The sequence below is a fragment of the Salmo salar genome, chromosome ssa22 (genome assembly GCF_905237065.1).
Source record: "Salmo salar chromosome ssa22, Ssal_v3.1, whole genome shotgun sequence".
In the NCBI taxonomy this organism is placed as follows: Eukaryota; Metazoa; Chordata; class Actinopteri; order Salmoniformes; family Salmonidae; genus Salmo; species Salmo salar.
The window spans coordinates 7361161-7381105 of record NC_059463.1 but is presented as its reverse complement, the minus strand read 5'-3'; the positions used below and the strand labels follow the sequence as shown (position 1 = coordinate 7381105).

At 41.6% G+C, this 19945-nt stretch overlaps 1 protein-coding gene across 2 annotated transcripts in view; it reads left to right on the top strand.

Annotated features, from left to right (window-relative positions):
* arhgef3 (Rho guanine nucleotide exchange factor (GEF) 3) overlaps positions 1–19945 on the top strand; it is a 131811-nt gene that overhangs the window by 29997 nt on the left and 81869 nt on the right. Inside the window, exons 2-3 of one of the 2 annotated variants that reach the window (XM_014166000.2) lie at positions 639–705; positions 14345–14407. In XM_014166000.2, coding sequence (XP_014021475.1) covers positions 639–705; positions 14345–14407 — 130 coding nt within the window. Of the gene's footprint in view, positions 1–638; positions 706–10209; positions 10555–14344; positions 14408–19945 lie in introns of those variants that run through there. The other variant, XM_014166002.2, reaches the window with a different exon arrangement.

The window sequence follows — 19945 nt, the reverse complement described above, 5'->3', positions numbered from 1 at the left end:
ACAACATAACTGATTGGCTCAAACGCATTAGGAAGGAAAGAAATTCCACAAATTAACTTTTAACAAGGCACACTTATTAATTACTTTGAAGAATCTCAAATATAAAATATATTTAGATTTTTAACACTTTTTTGGTTACTACATGATTCCATATGTGTTATTTCATCGTTTTGATGTCTTCTCTGTTATTCTACAATGTAGAAAATATTTTTTAAATAAAATAAACTTGAATAAGTGTTTAGGGACCTGCATGGGTGTCGGTTCCGTCAGCTGTGTGTGTGTGTGTGTGTGTGTGTGTGTGTGTGTGTGTGTGTGTGTGTGTGTGTGTGTGTGTGTGTGTGTGTGTGTGTGTGTGTGTGTGTGAGAGAGAGAGTGTGTGCATGCGTGTGTTCAGGTTCCATTAGCTGTTTCCTGAAGTTCAAAGGGCCACTCCACCAGTGCAAGTCCACATTAACAGAGTGGTGATGTCATTTGTTTGGTCTCTGAGGGTATGACTTGAGTGAATGTGATTAGAGGCTGGGGCTGCTGCAGTATCTTCAATGTCTTTGTTTGGACTGTACTGTGGTTTAATGGACAGAGATTTATACTGCTTTTCTTTTCTTTCTCTGACCCTCGCTTACTCTCCTCTCCTTCTTCAGGCAGACACTGCAAAAAAAGAGCTCCTTCTCTCTCCTCCCGTCGCCCGACAGCTGGATGTTCAGAGGGGTAAGTGGTTTACACAATGTTAGAACTATTGTTAGTCAGCATCCGAATGAGACTGTGTGTGTGTGTGTGTGTGTGTGTGTGTGTGTGTGTGTGTGTGTGTGTGTGTGTGTGTGTGTGTGTGTGTGTGTGTGTGTGTGTGTGTGTGTGTGTGTGTGTGCACATGGGTGAATGCATTAACACAGTCATATTCATACTCCCCTGAATCTTCCTCAGAGCAATTTGATTGATTATGATTCCCAATCATTTTGACTACGATGGATCTCTTATCCCCACTTAAATTAAGTAATGTTTGTTTATTTTTTATTTACCAGTAGGACATTGTCATTTTGTCATGCAAATCATGCATGATTTGGGCTCCCGAGTGGCGCAGCGGTCTAAGGCACTGCATCTCAGTGCAAGAGGTGTCACTACAGTCCCTGCTTCGAATCCAGGCTGTATCACATCCGGCTGTGATTGGGAGTCCCATAGGGTGGCGCACAATTGGCCCAGCGTCGTCCGGGTTTGGCCGGGGTAGGCTGTCATTGTAAATAAGAATTTGTTCTTAACTGACTTGCCTAGTTAAATGAAGTTATTTTTTTATCCTCACCCAAGATGCCCTGCAATTGTCTCTCCCCTGTATGTGTGTCTGGAGTTAGATTGAAGGACTGGCTCTGCCTGAGAGAGAGGTGCCTGTATGTTCCCTGGTCAAAATTAGTGCACTCTTATGTATGGAAATGGGTGCAATTTCGGACTCAGCCTAAATGTGTTTTGGCCTATAGAATAATTTTGCTTTCACTCTGAAAAGTGTGAACAAACTGGATTGATCTTTAAAGCATTTGATTACTGTTTATATTTCAAATGAAACTGAAGGGCAGAGGAATTAAGAACTTGCCGGTTTTGCTTTTGAGAGTCTTGAATTTATTACAGCTTCAGGTATTACTGTCAGGCAGGGAGGAAACAAAGACATCAAAATGTATGTTGTATGTTGTGTAACGTTTTAGAACCCAATGGCCTTATGTAAGAGCAGTTATTATTACATTGTAATGATACGATAGGTAGCCCAGAGCCTTCTATTTGGATTGTATCCAAGCCTTCTATAAGGAATATGTTTGGAATATCTAAATGTTAGGCTCTGGGTAAGACTAGTGTCTTTGGAAGTAACATCATCTTTAACACTTACACACTGTGGCTGTATATCAGTTGACTCAGTTCAAAGAACCTATCATCTGAGGTCCTAGTAGCTTGAGGACTCTTGTCAGTCAATATGAAGACATTCCTGTCCTGCCCTGTCCTGTCCTACCTGACAGTCAATATGATAAAGAGAGTGATTCATTGCCCCGCCTTTCCTCTTCCTGCCGTGGCTTTCGGCCTCAGCTCAGCTCGCCCTCCTACACATTGCTGTGACGCAACGCTGGGATCGAGACGTGGTCGGTTGGGCGAGCAGACAGTGAGTATGGTGGTTGGAACGGCCAACATAAACAAGGCCAGGGGCTGGCACCGCTCTGGCAACTCACACTCAGGGATGAGCTCTGGAATCCTGGACTAATTCACCCACTGGAGAACAGAGCCGTGGCCTTGCTTTCTTACTTAGGTTAGGACACAGCGCTATTTGTCTGCTCTGCTGCATCTCTGGTCAGGATGTCGTAGAAGATGAAAGTTTGTTTGAAATATTAGTGTTTTATTGTTAAGCCCAACACATTTTGGAAAATGCCTTCTTTTGGGTTTGAAGCGTCAGAATGTTGTGTTGCACTACAAGGCTTTGAAGTTTTAAACATTCCAGAGATTTCAGTTGGAGCCACAGTGTATACCGTGTCTTTGATATATCAAACACACTTTGACATATTTATTATCTCTTCGGTAATTACTGGCTTGTTACTTATTTGTTAACATATTATTAATGTAACGTGAAAAGAACAATCCTGCGGGTGTCAAGTGGATCTTTAACATTCTTGAGTCCTTTACAACAGCTTTTGAAGCACAGACCAGCACTTTTTCTTGCTTGTATTTCCTTGATTCTCCTCGCAGTTGCATTTTTTTTGCATACAGTTTTCGTTTGGGTTCGTATGATTAGAACAACTTAGCATGACTCTGGTTTACATTGGCAGTGAGTGGATGTTTGATGGTATCATGAGTATGGTATTATTGTACCAGTGACTGTGCCAGTCCATGCCTGGAAAGCACACTGTGTTGTCAGGATAGGAGCAGGGTTTGTCTGGGACTGGGAGGGGGTGTGCCGGAAGAGGCTTGAACACAAATAGGAGTTTCCCCCAAATACGATGCTTTATAGACACAGTAACATCATTTACAGCAGCCAAGTTATCTTAGAGAACATTCCAATCAAAGTTATACAGTTGGCTTTTTCTGTACAACTGTGTTTCTCATAGGATTCCTTCAAATAAAATAATTTAAAAAAAATACATTTATAAATTACCTATCAAATCGTACACAATGTGTAATGGCGGATGGTTGCAAATCTGAGTCCATAGAGGTGTGCTCAGGTGTTCCGCAAGGTTCTATTTTAGGCCCACTGTTGTTCATTTTGTATATCAACAACATTGGGGGTCTTATTGAAACAGCGGATGTTCATTTTTATGCAGATGATACTGTTCTTTATTCAAGTGGTAGTAGTTTATCTTTAGCTTTTGAAAATGCCCAAAGAGCATTTAACATCATACAACAGAATCTGTATGATTTAAAGCTGATTCTAAATTCGGGTAAAACCAAATGCATGGTATTTTCAAATGCCAGGCATGTTACAAATCATGTCATTGCTACATTTGCTGGACATAATATAGAGCAAGTTAAAGTGTACAAATATTTGGGTGTGTGGGTTGATGATAAGCTGAGCTTCACTGTGCATGTAGAGAACTTGATAAGGAAGCTCAAGCTGAAAATAGGATTTTATTACCGGCATAAGGCTTGTTTTTCTTTTGAGGCCAGGAAGGAGCTGGTATCATGTACATTACTGTCGGTTTTCGATTTTAGTGATGTTATATACAGTGGATTTAAAAAGTCTACACACCCCTGTTAAAATGCCAGGTTTTTGTGATGTAAAATAATGAGACAAAGATAAATCATGTCAGAACTTTTTCCACCTTTAATGTGACCTATAACGTGAACAATTCAATTGAAAAACAAACTGAAATCTTTGAGAGGGAAAAATAAAAAATAAAAAACAAACAATAACCTGGTTGCATAAGTGTGCACACCCTTAAACTAATACTTTGTTGAAGCACCTTTTGATTTTATTACAGCACTCAGTCTTTTTGGGTAGGAGTCTAATAACATGACAGATCTTGATGTGGCAATATTTGCCCACTCTTCTTTGCAAAAGCGCTCCAAATCTGTCAGATTGTGAGGACATCTCCTGTGCACAGCCCTCTTCAGATCACCCCAGAGATGTTCAATTGGATTCAGGTCTGGGCTCTGACTGGGCCATTCCAAAACGTTAATCTTCTTCTGGTGAAGCCATGCTTTCGTGGATTTGGATGTGTGCTTTGGGCCGTTGTGTTGCTGAAAGGAAATTCCTCTTCATCTTCAGCTTTCTAATGGACGCCTGAAGGTTTGTGCCAAAATTGCCTGGTATTTGGAACTGTTCATAATTCCCTCCACCCTGACTAAGGCCCCGGTTCCAGCTGAAGAAAAACAGCCCCAATGCATGATGCTGCCACCACCATGCTTCACTGTGGGTATGGTGTTCTTTGGGTGATGTGCAGTGTTGTTTTTGCACCAAACATACCTTTTGGAATAATGGCCAAAAAGTTCAACCTTGGTTTCATCAGACCATAACACATTTTCCCACGTGCTTTTGGGGGACTTGTTTGTTTTTGCAAACTTCAGCCGGGCTTGGATGTTTTTCATTGTAAGAAAAGGCTTCCGTCTTGCCACCCTACCCCATAGCCCATTCATATGAAGAATACGGGAGATTGTTGTCACATGTAGCACACAGCCAGTACTTGCCAGAAATTCCTGCAGTTCCTTTAATGTTGCTGTAGGCCTCTTGGAAGCCTCCCTGACCAGTTTTCTTCTCGTCTTTTCATACATTTTGGAGGGACGTCCAGTTCTTGGTAATGTCTCTGTGGTGCCATAATTTCTCCACTTGATGATGACTGTCTTCACTGTGTTCCATGGTATATGTAATGCTTTGGAAATGATTTTGTACCCTTCTTCTGACTGATATCTTTCAACAATGATCCCTCTGATGCTTTGGAAGCTCTCTGCGGACCATGGCTTTTGCTCTGAGATGCAACTAAGAAAATGTCAGGAAAATCCTACTAGAACAGCTGAACTTTATTTGTGATTAATCAGAGTCACTTTAAATGATGGCAGGTGTGTAATGACTTCTATTTAACATGAGTTTGAATGTGATTGGTTAATTCTGAACACAGCCACATCCCCAGTTATAAGAGGGTGTGCACACTTATGCAACCAGGTTATTGTAAGGTTTTTATTTTTCATTTTTCCCCCTCGAAGATTTCAGTTTGTTTTTCAATTGAATTGTTCACATTATAGGTCACATTAACAGTAGAAAAAGTTCCGACATAATTTATCTTTGTCTCATTCTTTTAGGGGTGTGTAGACTTTTTATATCCACTGTATATGCAGGCCTCAGCCACTACCCTGAGAGCACTTGATTCAGTGTATCACGCAGCCCTCAGGTTCATTACAAATCAGAAACGTCTAACACATCATTGTGATCTCTACAGCGCTGTTGGCTGGTCGTCATTGACCTTCCGTAGGCTTAAACACTGGTATACACTGATTTATAAGACCATATTGGATAAAATGCCATTTTATCTCTGTTCTTTTTTAGTTAGGTCAGTAAATAAGTATCAATTACGGTCCCATTCTGATTTGCTTCTGACAGTACCAAAAATTAGAACAGGTCATGGTAGAAATAGATTTAGTTACTCAGCTCCGTGGTCCTGGAATTCTCTCCTGAACATTTTAAAATGTGATGATCTAGTTTCGTTGGTGGAGTTCAAACACTTGATCGATGTATATATCATAGAAGAGTGTAATTGTTTTTAGGCCAGCTGTTTTTAGTCAAGATGTTTGTGTTTTTAAATGTAATATGTTTTTGTTGTACTGCATGTGTGTTCATAGTTTTGTTTAATGTTGTGTGAGTGTATGTAATTTGGTTTGTCTGAAACGTTGTTCCCCTTGCTGCTATTGGACCAGGTCTCTCTTGGAAAAGAGATATTTATCTCAATGAGAATAAACCTGTATAAATAAAGGTTAAAAAAAAATAAAAAAAAGGTTTTCATTAGATTTGTTTTATCTAGCTAAAGAATAAGAGTTTTGGACATTTGGAGCACATTGCAAATTTGTCAGTTTTTGATCACAAGTCATTAACGCTTGCCTTAGACTTGGGCCTCCTTAATCTATCTAGGCCTATACGTCTTTGTCATTGCTATTCACTGTCAGGATATATATTTTTTTGCTTGTCAATGTCTCACTTGGCAGAGTTCTCTCTCAGTTTTGTGATAGTCAGGAACAGGAGATCAGAACAGGGCAGTAGGGCGGGCCTTCTCTGGGCCTGGACCGGGACCTAGTCATGCTGCTGCAGCGTTTTCTGTCTGGTCAGCTCCTAACGGACAGGACAGCGTGACCACTGACCATTTCTCCTACCTGGCTCCTCATCAAAGCCTTTTGTCTTCAACACACACACACACACACACACACACACACACACACACACACACACACACACACACACACACACACACACACACACACACACACACACACACACACACACACACACACAGCAAACGGACCAATATGACTTTGTTTTTTCCCTACTCCAAGGCAGGCAAAGCAGCCAAGTTGAGTATGAAGAGAATAGAAAAGCAATAGCCTCTACTCTTTGAGATGTCGTATCCATCTCAAAGAAAAGGCCATGTCCTGACTAGATAAGAGGCCTGGAGGCATGCTACATCTAAACCATGGTAACCAGAACAGCTTCTCTCTAACTGTTTCGATAGCTGAATAATAGAGGAGGAGTGAATGAAACAACGTGTTTCAGTGTGAATCCTTCATCAGAGTGTTATTGTCTGATATTTTAGGGTCCCATCACATTGTCAGCTGCTATAAGTGCTTGATCTGAAGGATGTACGTCATTGTATACAATAAGTATCCTTGCTTGAAGACACAGAGTGGGGAGAAGACTATTGTATAGGTGACTGACTAGTATGTACCTCCTTAGAGACTGGCAGGGTATTCTTGGTTTATTTCAGTCTTTCCTGGTACATAACAGCACAGAACTTGGGAGTAGTCCTGCCTCCCCGTCTCCTCCCTGCCTTATTCTGCCTGTTATGTCATAGCAGGGAGAGCTGGAGGGGAGTTGATGCCGTTTTCCACTCAACTCAGCCTTTATCCAACTCAGATGATTTATCCCTGCTTACTGAAGAGGTTTCATTTGTCTTCTGATTTGTTCATTTTTGAATGACCTGGCTATGTGCCCAAAATTAGAATGGCACACATAGCAAATGTTCATCCAAATTCATTAGTGCATAGTTCATACACTAAATAGGCCTGCAAATGATTATTCATGATATACTGTAACGTTACAACAAATCATTCTAAAGGGCAGCCATGTTCTTTGTTGTGTTAAGTCCCAAGACAACACTATCTTTCTCCAGGGCATGAATGTCCTGTTCCCGAAACCAGGAGCTCAGCCAACCAGGGCTGTGTCCCAAATGGCACCCTACTCCCTATATAGTGCACTAGGGGAAAGGGAGCCATTTGGGACATGCCCTAATGATTTCTATTATTATTATTTAAGTTCACTGCTGTCCCCTCCACCATTTAGACTGACACAGAGTTAAAAGGAAACCTGTTCCGGCTAAATGTTGCTCCATTTCCCCATAAATAGTTGAGTCTGTGCTTTTAATAATTTTCCTCTTACACTTCTTAGTGAGATGTGTTGTTTTCTTGACCTCTCATTTTAGTGTTATTGGAGCTGGAGCTGTCTGATACATTGGTTTGCCCTGTTCCTAAGAGTGCAATAGACACTATTGAATGCTCCCATATTCTTAATTGCAACGCTTCAACCAGAGACGTTAGTTAGCTGGGCACAGTTATCTATTTCTCTCTGAGGATTTCTTTCCCCAAGGAGAGTGGAATTACGCTCTGGGACATGTGTAGTCCGTGTTGACAGCAGCACCAGTAGACCAGACTCTACCTGGCACCTTCTGAAATGTTTTGCACCCTCTGCACCTGGGTAATTGGTGACTGTGTGTACACTACAGACGAACTGTGTGCGCTGACGTGTGCCCTGTTCTTAACCTTCAGAGTAACGTGCAGCCTCCTACCCTGCGGCAAAGAACAAGATCGTAAATCTGGAAAGTATTCTTGTAATCTCGAACCACAAGATTATGACAAGACTATAACATTTGGTTTCCAGTGAGGTTATCTAATGTTTTTATAACATCATGTCTATGTTGTAGTATTTACGCCTGCTAGGCTAGGGCCTCTATTTAATCTGTATTGTTGAAGCGTCACCAATTCCCAAGATATAAATGTGAAGGTAATCTCTGATTGAGCCGACATATGCAGCGTTTTACTGTGAATGCAGTCTCCGCTAACGCGGGCATATTGCCTTTACATTTAAAATCACGCTGAACTTCCGCGATACAGACTGTATAGAGCCCTTTGTCTAGCGTCAACTCAAAATGCTACGTTTCTCATATTGATGTGATGACATCATTAATGGTAAATACAGTTGGAGTTATTCAAATGTGAACCTGTACTGCAGCACATAAAACACTTGCTTTAAAGTGGATGTAACTCCACCTTCAGGGGCATCTTTCAGAAATGTATTTTCTAAGATGAGTTATTGTAAGATTGTTGCTACTGACCTTGGCGCATGGCATCACCATCAATGTTACCTTGCTGCAACCGTAGAGCTGAAAATATATGTACTTGTTTTCTCGTTTCAACATGGTTTATTTTGGGGTGGCAGGTAGCCTAGTGGTTAGGGCGTTGGGCCAGTAACCGGAAAAGGTTGCTGGATGGAGTCCCCGAGCTGACAAGGTAAAAATCTGTCGTTCTGCCCCTGAACAAAGGCAGTTAACCCACTGTTCCTAGGCTGTCATTGTAAATAAGAGTTTGTTCTTAACTGACTTGCCTGGTTAAATATATTTTATTTAATCCCACATACTTTAGTAATGCACAGTTACACGGGTTGTTTTTCTGACAGACTTGCTTTATTCAAGTTTAAAAGCCCAGTGTAGTCAAATGTGATTTTCCTGTGTTTTATATATACACATTTCCACAACATGAGGTTGGAACAATACTGTTAAATTGTAAAAATTATGATAATGCTCTTTTAGTGTAAGAGCTGTTTGAAAAGACTGCCTGAAATTTCAGCCTGTTTTGGTGGTTTGGCCTGCCTTGTGACATCACCAAGAGGTAAATTAGTTAATCGACCAATAAGTGTGACGTAGTAAGGTTGGACCCAGATGCAGAGAAGAGACCAGACAAAGAAACAGTGGTTTAGGATAAACATAATACTTTACTGAGAAACGGTAGCCACAGGATCACAGTACACTTGAGGAGGAGGAGGAAAAAAACCCACTAAGGTTTAAAAAACTCACTCTGGAAACAACCACATGTTAAACAATTCAAACTTCAGCAAAGGACAACAGAAAACACACCTCTTTTAACAGGGAAATCATAATGAGTACATTGGACACACCTGAGTGTAGTTAATGTCTCTAGGACGGTCTCTGCTGCCCTCTGGTGACAGGTGGAACCATGACAATAACAAAGAGATTTCCAAACCTCTGCCAGTAACAGCTAGTTTTCAGTTTTGTGTATGATTGACTAAATACTTTCCCATCCACTGTACAGTATGACGTTTGTTTTATATGGCCTCGCCCTGGTAAGTGTATTTATGTCATCAGGGTTAGAATGACAAATTATTGAATAAACTTTATTTCCCCAAAGGCAGTGATCAAATTGATCGTGAGGGTAAACATTGATTTGCAGGATATAAAAGTATTTCATACTATCACGCATTTCCAACAGCATGGATTTTTTCTGTGGAAATAGAGATTTTAAGGCCTGTACTACTTCCAGATCATTATTGACCCCCAGTAGTGGCCTACTTAATGGATGCATTGTACTAGTCATAGGGAGAGGGCAGAAGCATGGCACCACAGGGCTTTTCACACTACTGAACCAATCAGAACTGAGCCAAACCAAGCTGTAGTTACTGGAACTGTGCTCGAAAGGACAATGTGAAAACAAAACAACGAAGCCATTACATTGCGGTTCAGGTTAGCAAGATAGTGTGATAGGGGTATCTCTGTGACCGGGGACAGAACTGTCTGTCTGTGTGTCCGAGAGGTTGCAAGTCAGGCAGTGCACAAACTCCCCGGGACAACGAAAATAATTTTAAAAAACAAGGTTGTCTACCGGCCATTGTGGCTCCACAGGCCGATATAGCATCAGCTCAGTTTCCCCTCTCGCTAACACATCCTGTTGCGAAGCAGCACAACTCGGCCTCTCTCTCACATACACTCATACAGATACAGACACACACCTCAGCGGACCTTGTGTGTGAAGAGCAAGCTGGATGTGAGACCTTGTGTCCTTGGCTAGCAGAGGAGCAGACTAGATTTGAGTCTGTGTGGCCTGCGCTAATGGTGGTAGAAGCCTGGATCTAAATGTGTGTGTCCATGGGCTAGCTGAGGAGCTGGATCAGAGTGTGTGTGACCCGCACTATCTAAGGAGCGGGCTGGATCCGGGCTAGCAGTGGCCCTTACTGTGGAGGGAAAGCATTGCCGTGACTTTGTGACTCTGGGGAGCAAACCGGCTCAGGGGTCCCTCATGATGGGGTGCTGTCTATTTGTGCATCAGAAGGTGAGTGAGAGGATAGGTCCTATATGTACCAACCATGCTGTGAAAGATATTTATGGTGAGAGAGTCCTACCAGAGCTGCTCTGTTGTTGAGTACAGTTATTGTCCTACAGTAGTCTGCCAACGCTGGTAACCCTAACAAAATGGTACTCTTGATGTTTGAATCAGAGCATAGCATGTAATTACCATGTATTTTCTAGATTTCTGTTTCAGGCTGCATTATAAGGTCAGCGGTAGTTGAGTTGCATAACTTGTTAGTAGTAGTCAGGCAATGTTAGTACATGATATGCATAAATGCATAAACAAGCATGTCTCAAAATAATAGATTCTTTATTCAACCTTGAATTCTGCAATGTTCTATTGGTAGGTTATCCAATTTTAGCTGACCTTTTTGTTTTTTTGCTGCATCATCCAATCACATACTTACCACCTTTTAGGACAGACCCGGTCACATATTAGTGAGACAAACAGTTGTGCTCAACATCCTCTGGTCTGGAGGGAACAGATGTAGTTTCACTGTACAGATGTAGGATCTTAATTTAAGCAAGTTTGTTACAGCAGGAAAATAATGTGTAGGGGTTGACATTTCAAAGTGGAAGTTAAACTTCAGAAGCCTTTTTTAAATCTCAAATACACTACAATTTTAACATTTTCCTGCATTGCAGGAAAGTTCTCCTGCAACAGGGTGATCAAATTAAGATCCTACATCTGCATAGTGAAACAGAGAGCTACAGTAGTCACCATCTGTTGTGTCCCCATGCACTCGGTGCCCTGTGTGTGTGTGTGTGTGCGTGTGTGTGCGTTTGTGGAGGAAGGCTCTTGTCGCCTGTTACTCTGCACAGGAAGTGTTGTTGCATGTTCCCTGGGGCGGCTGCACCTGCTGTGCCTCTGCAGCAAAGACCTGAGTTACTATAAACTAGGCTGAGTAAAAGTTTTGAAATTAAGTCAGGTGGACAGTTTCTATGTGTATGATTTCTTTAAAATATTGACTGCCGAGTTTCCTACTGGATGAAAATTATGTTAAATTGTCTTTTTACCTAGCGATGGGGAGATGGGGGCTGGGCGTTATAGGGCTGGGGAAGTTGCACTGGAGAAGAAAAGGGGGTTGGTGATGGAGATGCTGAATTGTTTCCAGGCTTCATCATATTCTCCATGTCAGAAAGTCTCTCAGCTAACTAACTGCAGAAAATAATGTGTGTAGGGGTTGATACATTTTTTGCAAGGGAAAATCAAGTCTGACATTTCAAAGTGGAAATTGCATACCGGTAAATATCAGATACAGAGCTCTGACTAAGGATCCGACCCATTTTTTCCATTTTCGCCTAAAATGACATACAGGCAGTTAGATTTGGGTATCTCAGGACCTGAAGCAAGGATGTGCATATTCTTGATACCATTTGAAAGGAAACGCTTGAAAGTTTCTGGAAATGTGAAATTATTGTAGAAGAATATAACACATTACATCTGGTAAAAGATAATACAAACATTTTCAAGTACATAACTATAGAGAACATACAAAAATTCTATGGTAATACAATATACATGATGGATCATTAGCTTATACACTAACTTTCACACATCTCGATGGCCGGGCGGGGTGGGTGTGGAGCCAGAGACAGCAGGGGTTCAAACTGTAGAACCCAGTTCCTACATTTAAAATATAAAAATAGATTTTATCAAACAAAACGATGCTATATTTTATCTCTGGGACCCTCAGGATGACAAATCAGAGCAAGATTACTGAATGTAAGTACATTATTTACCTTCAGAGGTAAATGTATCAAACCAGTTGCCGTGATAAGTTTTTGTTGTTGTGCACTCTCCTCAAACAATAGCATGGTATTTTTTCACTGTAATAGCTACTGTAAATTGGACAGTGCAGTTAGATTAACAAGAATTTAAGCTTTCTGCCCTTATAAGACATGTCTATGTCCTGGGAAATGTTCTTGTTACTTACAACGTCATGCTAATCACATTAGCGCACGTTAGCTCAACCGTCCCGGTATAGGGACATCGATCCCATAGAGGTTAAAATATGAGCAGGAAATGTTAATCATAAGGAAATATCTCTGATGCAGATGATATTTAAACCTTCAGAAATGTATTAAGACAGTGACCCTTTCTTCCATGAACTATTACTAATTATATTTTCAGTCTGACTGACCAGTTGTTTTTCTCTGAATGCTCAATATCATAGTTAAAGGATGATCTAGAATAGTCTGATTACAGGAAAACATTTACTCCAGAAACCACAGTAGGCCTATGGGCACCAGTCCTTCCCTGTTAATCCCCTGTGTATTTCCAGAGCAAAATAAATAGACCAGAATCACAGGTTGTTGGTGGAACCTTATTGGGGGAGAACGGGCTTGTGGGAATGAGTGGAGCAGAATCAGTGGAATGGTTTCAAATATATCAAACACATGGTTTCCAGGCGTTTGATGCCATTCCGTTTGCTCCTTTCCAGCCATTATTATGAGCCTTTTTCCCCCGTCAGCAGCCTCCTGTGACCTACATTTAGAACCTGATTTGTTTTGGTCTGTTGGATGTTGTGTTCAATCAGCAAAAAATTGAATTCTGGAATGAGTTTTTTGGCCAGTCTTCAGCGATCAGAGAAATGAATGTAGCTTTATCTGGACTTCAGAGTTCTTTGAGTTCACATGCGTTAGGGAAAAGTGTTTACATCATATGTAACGTAATTGTAACAATGCCCTTTGCGTAAGGGTTCCATACGTAACAACTCCAACCAACACATCTGTGTTGAGCTCCACTTGCCCGATTGTTCGGTCTGGAAGATCCGTTGGAGTGTGCTGTGGGAGTTCTGTTGTAGTAACGATGTGTCATTGTTGTGTTCAGCTCCATAAGATGTGTGTGGGTCAGCTCTCCTGTTAGAAGGCTATGTAATGTTGTGTTCCGTTATAGAAGGACTTCTATCTGTGTCATATAGAACATAGTCAGGCCTCAGAAATATGCAGATTTATCGCAGAGTTGTTCTGGGCTCATATTCACCAAGAGTAGGACTGCTGTTTTAGGATACATTTTGCCTTCTTGTTTGCCTATTCATTTTAATTTTTTTAAATCATACTGAATACGATTATATGGACAGAGGGGACTCAGGGGAGCTGATCCTAGATCAGTGCTTCTAGTCTAAGAGATTTTTTTTAAACACAGGCTTGAGTTCATACTGTATACATAACGCACCTCAACACAACTCTCTTTCTGACACAACCCTTTGCTTCCCATGTCCCATTGTTCAACTCCTCTCCCTGACCTCAGAGAAGCCTCCCGGTAGCCAGGCAGGAGAATTCTTGTTGTCATGGGAATTAAACTGTTATACGGCAACAATAATAACACACTACCGCTTGTGTAGAATACAATGCCAAGTAGAAGGAAACAGTGGACGGAATCCATTTAGATTGACTGCTGCTAGGCCTGTAAATATAGCATCCTAGTTTATCTACTCTCCTGGTTGGAGACGAGCCAAAACTATTAAGTGCTCCACTGATTGGCTTATTATATGTTGGATTTATGTTAGCCTAAAGGCATCAGCATGCTTCAGTTCGGCTGGCGGCTAGCCGAAGTCGGCTAGGCAAACCGAACGAGTGTGCTCGCATACTCCCTTAAAAGACCATTTCTTGAAAAACCTCTTTTGGTTTTCACAGGGCAACCTGTCGTTTAGCAAACGTATTGAGTGTGTGCCAGTAAATTACTTTTATTCAGTTCCTCACATGTTACCTAGCTTCCATGTTCTCAATAAAAACTCACCCTTTGTGTTGTTTTTGTTGTGTGTTTACAGAAGAAGAGGAAACAGAGGAGGAGGGATGTGGACTCTCTCAGCCTGTGCAGCCTGGACATCAACGTGAGTACAGCTCATTCTCAGAATTCTGGCTTTTCCCTTGCCCCTTTCTCCTCACTCTCTTCCTTTCTCTATCGTTATTGCTATCTCGCTCTCTCACTTTCTGCCCCCCTCTCGCTGTTCCTAATGCCTCTGACATAAACTTGTAACGACCATCTTAGCGTCCATCTTTGACTTATGGTCCCTCCGGTTTTTTTTCTGTTTTTAAACTTCGTACGGTTACCCCCTTCCCCTCCTCTTACCAATAAGTGATAACTGAGGAACCTGCAGAAAGTACGATTGTACAACACTGATCAGAGGGAGAACACTGTCTCAATCAACCCCCTCTCCCCTCTCTGTTTCGATGGGCTGTGTGATTGATACAAACAACAACTTACATTACGAGACTCTCTGCTTCCCTAAAGGTCAGGCCATTTCCACGCTTATTTCTATCTCCTAAGGTCCGTGCTATGAAGACCCTTCCCAGTCCTATAGTACATTGTGGTAGGCAACCTGTCTGTCTAGGCTAGGGAGATTAGTAAATAGCAGCAGTAATAGCTGGATACTTATTTCACTATTTGGTTCTCCTTGGTTGGGCCTGTGTGTATGAGTGCTGTGTATGAACCACTGAAGGCTGATCTACTGTGTGTCTTGTACTGAAGTACCTTACAATACTACACAGCAAATTCTCCATTGTTAAAAAAGGGCCTCCCAAGTGCCGCAGCGGTCTAAGGCACTGCATCGCAGTGCTAGAGGCGTCACACGGATCCGGGTTCAATCCCGGGCTGTGTGACAGCCAGCCGCAACTGGGAGACCCATGAGGTGGCGCACAATTGGCCCAGCGTCGTCTGGGTTAGGGGAGGGTTTGGCCGGCTGGGATGTCCTTGTCCCATCGCGCTCTAGCGACTCCTTGTGGCGGCCGGGTGAATGCACGCTGACTTTGGTCACCAGCTGAACAGTGTTTCCGCCAACACTTTGGTGCGGCTAGCTTCCAGGTTAAGCGAGCAGTGTGTCAAGAAGCAGTGTGGCTTGGCAGGGTTGTGTTTTGGAGGACGCATGGCTATCCACCTTCGCCTCTCCCGAGTCCATATGGGAGTTGCAGCGATGTGACAAGACTAACTACTGTACCAATTGGATATAATGGAATTGGGAAGAAAAAGGGGTAACAATTACAAAACAATATATATGAACACTGAAAACCACTGGAACAGTGTTAAATTAACACACTGCTTAGTGTAAAGCCTTATTCAAATATTTCCCTGAGTTTTTCCCATTTTCAGTCCTATGGACCAAGTGAGAACTTAAGCGAATATGTTATCATGAAAAAAAAACATTATTTAACACAATACATATTTCAGAAATACTTATTTTGAGGGCCTAGTTTTACCCTATTTCAGAAGCCTGAAACTCATAAACATCACTTTGAATCAAAACCACATCCATCATTATCATATTTCCCAGCATGCTCTATTGCAGGTAGATTTTTAGAATGGTTTGTTTCAATTTAGTTTGATTTTCTGCACCCGTTTCTGAAATGTTTGTTCCAGTTTAAGGTAGTCCTCACAATGTTCTGAACCTTGGCACTCATTCGGAATAGAGAACGACTGATATGGATTTTGTTTTAGAACCAATAACGATTTTTGGGGGGTCAAGGAGGCCAATATTCAATATCTTTCAATTATAAAATGTTGACAAAATTTCCCAGAGACAGCCATGTATGCATTAATGCATACATTTTTTCAATCAAACAAAGATTTGACTTTACCAATCTAACTACATAAAAACATAATGGTAATAATTGTATTTTAATTATACATTTTTGATAAACTGGGTAAATTAAGATGGCATAGGCCTACTCACAATACAGGTGAATACATATTCAATAGGAGTGTGTGCATGCATTGAGTTATTGAGCTTGTTTTGGCTGATCAGTGGAGTCTATGTTGCCACTGATGACAAACAATGAGTTTGCCTTCCATTTGGGACAGCTGAAAATGGTTGTGCTGATTTAAAGAAGCAATAAAACTGGCTTTCTTCAGACTAGTTGAGTATCGGGGCGGCAGGTAGCCTAGTGGGGCGGCAGGTAGCCTAGTGGGGCGGCAGGTAGCCTAGTGGGGCGGCAGGTAGCCTAGTGGGGCGGCAGGTAGCCTAGTGGGGCGGCAGGTAGCCTAGTGGTTAGTGTGTCGGACTAGTAACCGAAAGGTTGCAAGATCGAATCCCTGAGCTGACATGGTAAAAATCTGTCGTTCTGCCCCTGAACAAGGCAGTTACCCACTGTGCTTAGGCTGTCATTGAAAATAAGAATTTGTTCTTAACTGACTTGCCTAGTTAAATAAAGGTAAAATAAATTACAGGCTCAAAATGGCCAGAAACAAAGAATGTTCTTCTGAAACTTGTCAGTCTATTCTTGTTCTGAGAAATTGAAACTCAAGATCTCGTACAACGCTGTGTACTACTCCCTTCACAGAACAGCAAAACTGGCTCTAACCAGAATAGAAAGAGGCGTGGGAGGCCCAGGTGCACAACTGAGCAAGAGGACAAATACACTAGAAGGCCAGCATCCCAGAGTTGCCTCTTCACTGTTGACATTGAGACTGGTGTTTTGCGGGTACTATTTAATGAAGTTGAGGACTTGTGAGGCGTTCCTGAAGTACCATACAATGCTGTTGGCTCTTTGGCTGCTTGTGTTGACGTGGACATTAATTAGCAGCCATTTCCACATTTTTTGAAGTAAGAGAACTCTACTTAGCTAACAGCATAAAAACCACAACAACAACATTAATTTGCTCAAAGGCTGTACTTTTAAAGCCCAGACTGAATAAGCCTTGCTTTCCATCTCAGGCAACAGCAGAGTCAAATAACAAAATAGCTTTGGGTGGTGTCAGAAAAATGCTTCCAAAGCATTGGTGCTAAATTATATGCCTTGAAGTTGTTGGCTGTTTCCACAGAGTACATTCAGCGTGTCCTAACACATAACCAAGCTGTGGAATCTGGTTCAAGGTGTTTTGCTACTTAGGTTTTTAAGTATTAAGGCAGTAGGGTGATAAGGGAAGATGTGAGCATCTCTGAGTGGGGTGGCAGTTGATTGACAGGTCCAGAGCTGGGTAAGACAGATCTGGGTATTTTACTGACACAATGAGGTCAAATCTGAGGTGGAACTATGGTGTTTAAATGCAGACCATTGTGATGAGTACCGTCCGATCATTGTTTTTAAAACAGCACTCCTCCCCTTACCGATTCTAATGACTCAAGGGTGTAAACTCAGACAGAAATAGGAAAAAAATATATACATGGAATAAATTGTTTATTTAAGATCCAAAATTCTATTAGAAAGTTTGTATTATCTTGTAAACTCTTCAACGTGTTATTATCATCAGCTATAGATAGGATTGACAGCCAAGCCAGGTCCTGTGTACTGTAATCTATAGGCCCAGTGTTAGTTTGACTGGAGTCCAGGGCACACAGAGTGACTGTAGAGCCAGGGCAGGGCTAGAGCCAGGGGTAGGGGGAAAGGTGGTGTCACATGCCTGCTTGGCGTGTGTTCAGCAGGGTGACTGACTGGCTCACACAATGGCCGGGCTCATACCCCGCTGCTGGCGGGGACCACTGGAAAAGGAGGCTAATCCCATTGTTTCTCCCCCTGCTCCTTCTGATGAGGGAAATAGCCTATTGATTGATATCAAACGACTCAAGAGTAAATCCACGTGTATAGTCTATGTAGGACTCAGGACTCTATAAAGCTCCACTCTCCAGGTCGTCATTGTACATACAAAGTTGTTTTTAACTGACTAGCCTAGTTAAATAAAAGGTTAAATAAATAAACATATTCTGGACTACACTTTTTTTGACAGGGTTCAACATGAGTATTCATCCACTCTTTGAGGACAATTGAACAATTCTGTAGCTAAATTGACCCTAGTCTTGTGCTTCCATTTTTTCCAAGTCTCGTTTTTGCTCGGCTATTGGAACAAACTTGAGAAAGTGGGAAATTGAGGTTCATTTGACTCGAACTGGTGTTTACCGGTCTTGGGGCAGCAGTAAGTAACAACCATTTATTTTTTCTGTCTAAATCTGTCTAATCCTCTAAAGCATTTGACCATGTGAAGTGGTCTTACTATTCTGTGCTCTGACTAAATTTGGTCTAGGAGACAACTTTATAAAATGGGTTAAAGTTTTATATGATGATCCTCAGGCTGCTGTCCTTACTAATGGGGCGGCAGCGTAGCCTAGTGGTTAGTGTTGGACTAGTAACCGAAAGGTTGCAAGATCGAATCCCTGAGCTGACAATGTACACATCTGTCGTTATGCCCCTAGGCAGTTAACCCACTGTTCCTAGGCCGTTATTGAAAATAAGAATTTGTGATTAATTGACTTGCCTAGTTAAATAAAGGTAAAATAAACGAATGGGCTGAGGTCAAATAGCTTCTCTATACACAGAGGTACCAGACAGGGCTGTCCTCTCTCCTATTTGCACTCGCTATGGAACCACTGGCCGAGGCCATCAGAGTAACTGCTGCTCATTGGTGACATTCACCATAAAATAAGCTTGTATGCTGATGATGTCCTGATATTCATCTCTAGTCCCGAGACTTCAATTACATCTCTTGTTAATATTATTGAATTATTCAGTGAATTCTCAGGCTACAAGATTAATTTAACTAAATCAGAGGCCATGCAACCTCATTCTGTACCTAATACTTCTCCCCCCTTTCCTTTTAAATGGTCTCCCTCAGGTTTTACGTATCAGGGTATATTCGTAACTCCTACATTCCAGCAAATGTACAAAGCCAATTTTGTTCCCTTATTTGATACAATAAAGACGCGATCTGTAGCACTGGAACTCTTCCGATTTCATGGTTGGGTAGAATATCCCTCTTGAAAATGAACATTTTACCTAGACTACTTTACCCAATCCAAATGATCCCAGTATCACTCTCCAATAAGGTAATAAAGGATGTAAATGGATGGCTAAGTTCCTTTATATGGAGTAAACGCAAGCCAAGATGGCAATATTGCAGCTGCCAGGTTCTATGGGCGGCTTGGATCTGCCCGATATTAGGTTCTATCAGTAGTGAGTTATATTTCTGACTGGATCACAAATGATGACTCCTCTATTTAGTTAGACATGGAGACTTCTTTTTCAAAATACCCCTTATAGGATCTTTTATTTTTCACAAGTTTCAAGTCTGTAAAATAACACTGCAATAAACCCATTACACTTAACACACTCAAAGTATGGAGGTCAGTTCAAAGTTTTTTGGGAAGGTCCAAACTAACCTCTGCTCTTACCCCAATTCTTAACAACCCAGATTTTGGTCCAGGATTGCTGGATGCTGGCTTTAACTTTTGGCTTAATAAGGGCGCAGACTCAATGATTTATTTGCTGATAAGATTTTGTCATTTGAGCAGATAGTTGAGAAATTCCAACTCCCAAAGCAGGACTTTTTCCGCTTTTCCGCTTGCGTAAGACATTATATTTTGAGGAGCACCACCATAATTGACAACCCTGATGTGTCATTGAAAGAATGCTTTTTTTCCCCACAAAGAAAAATGTCTGTAAAT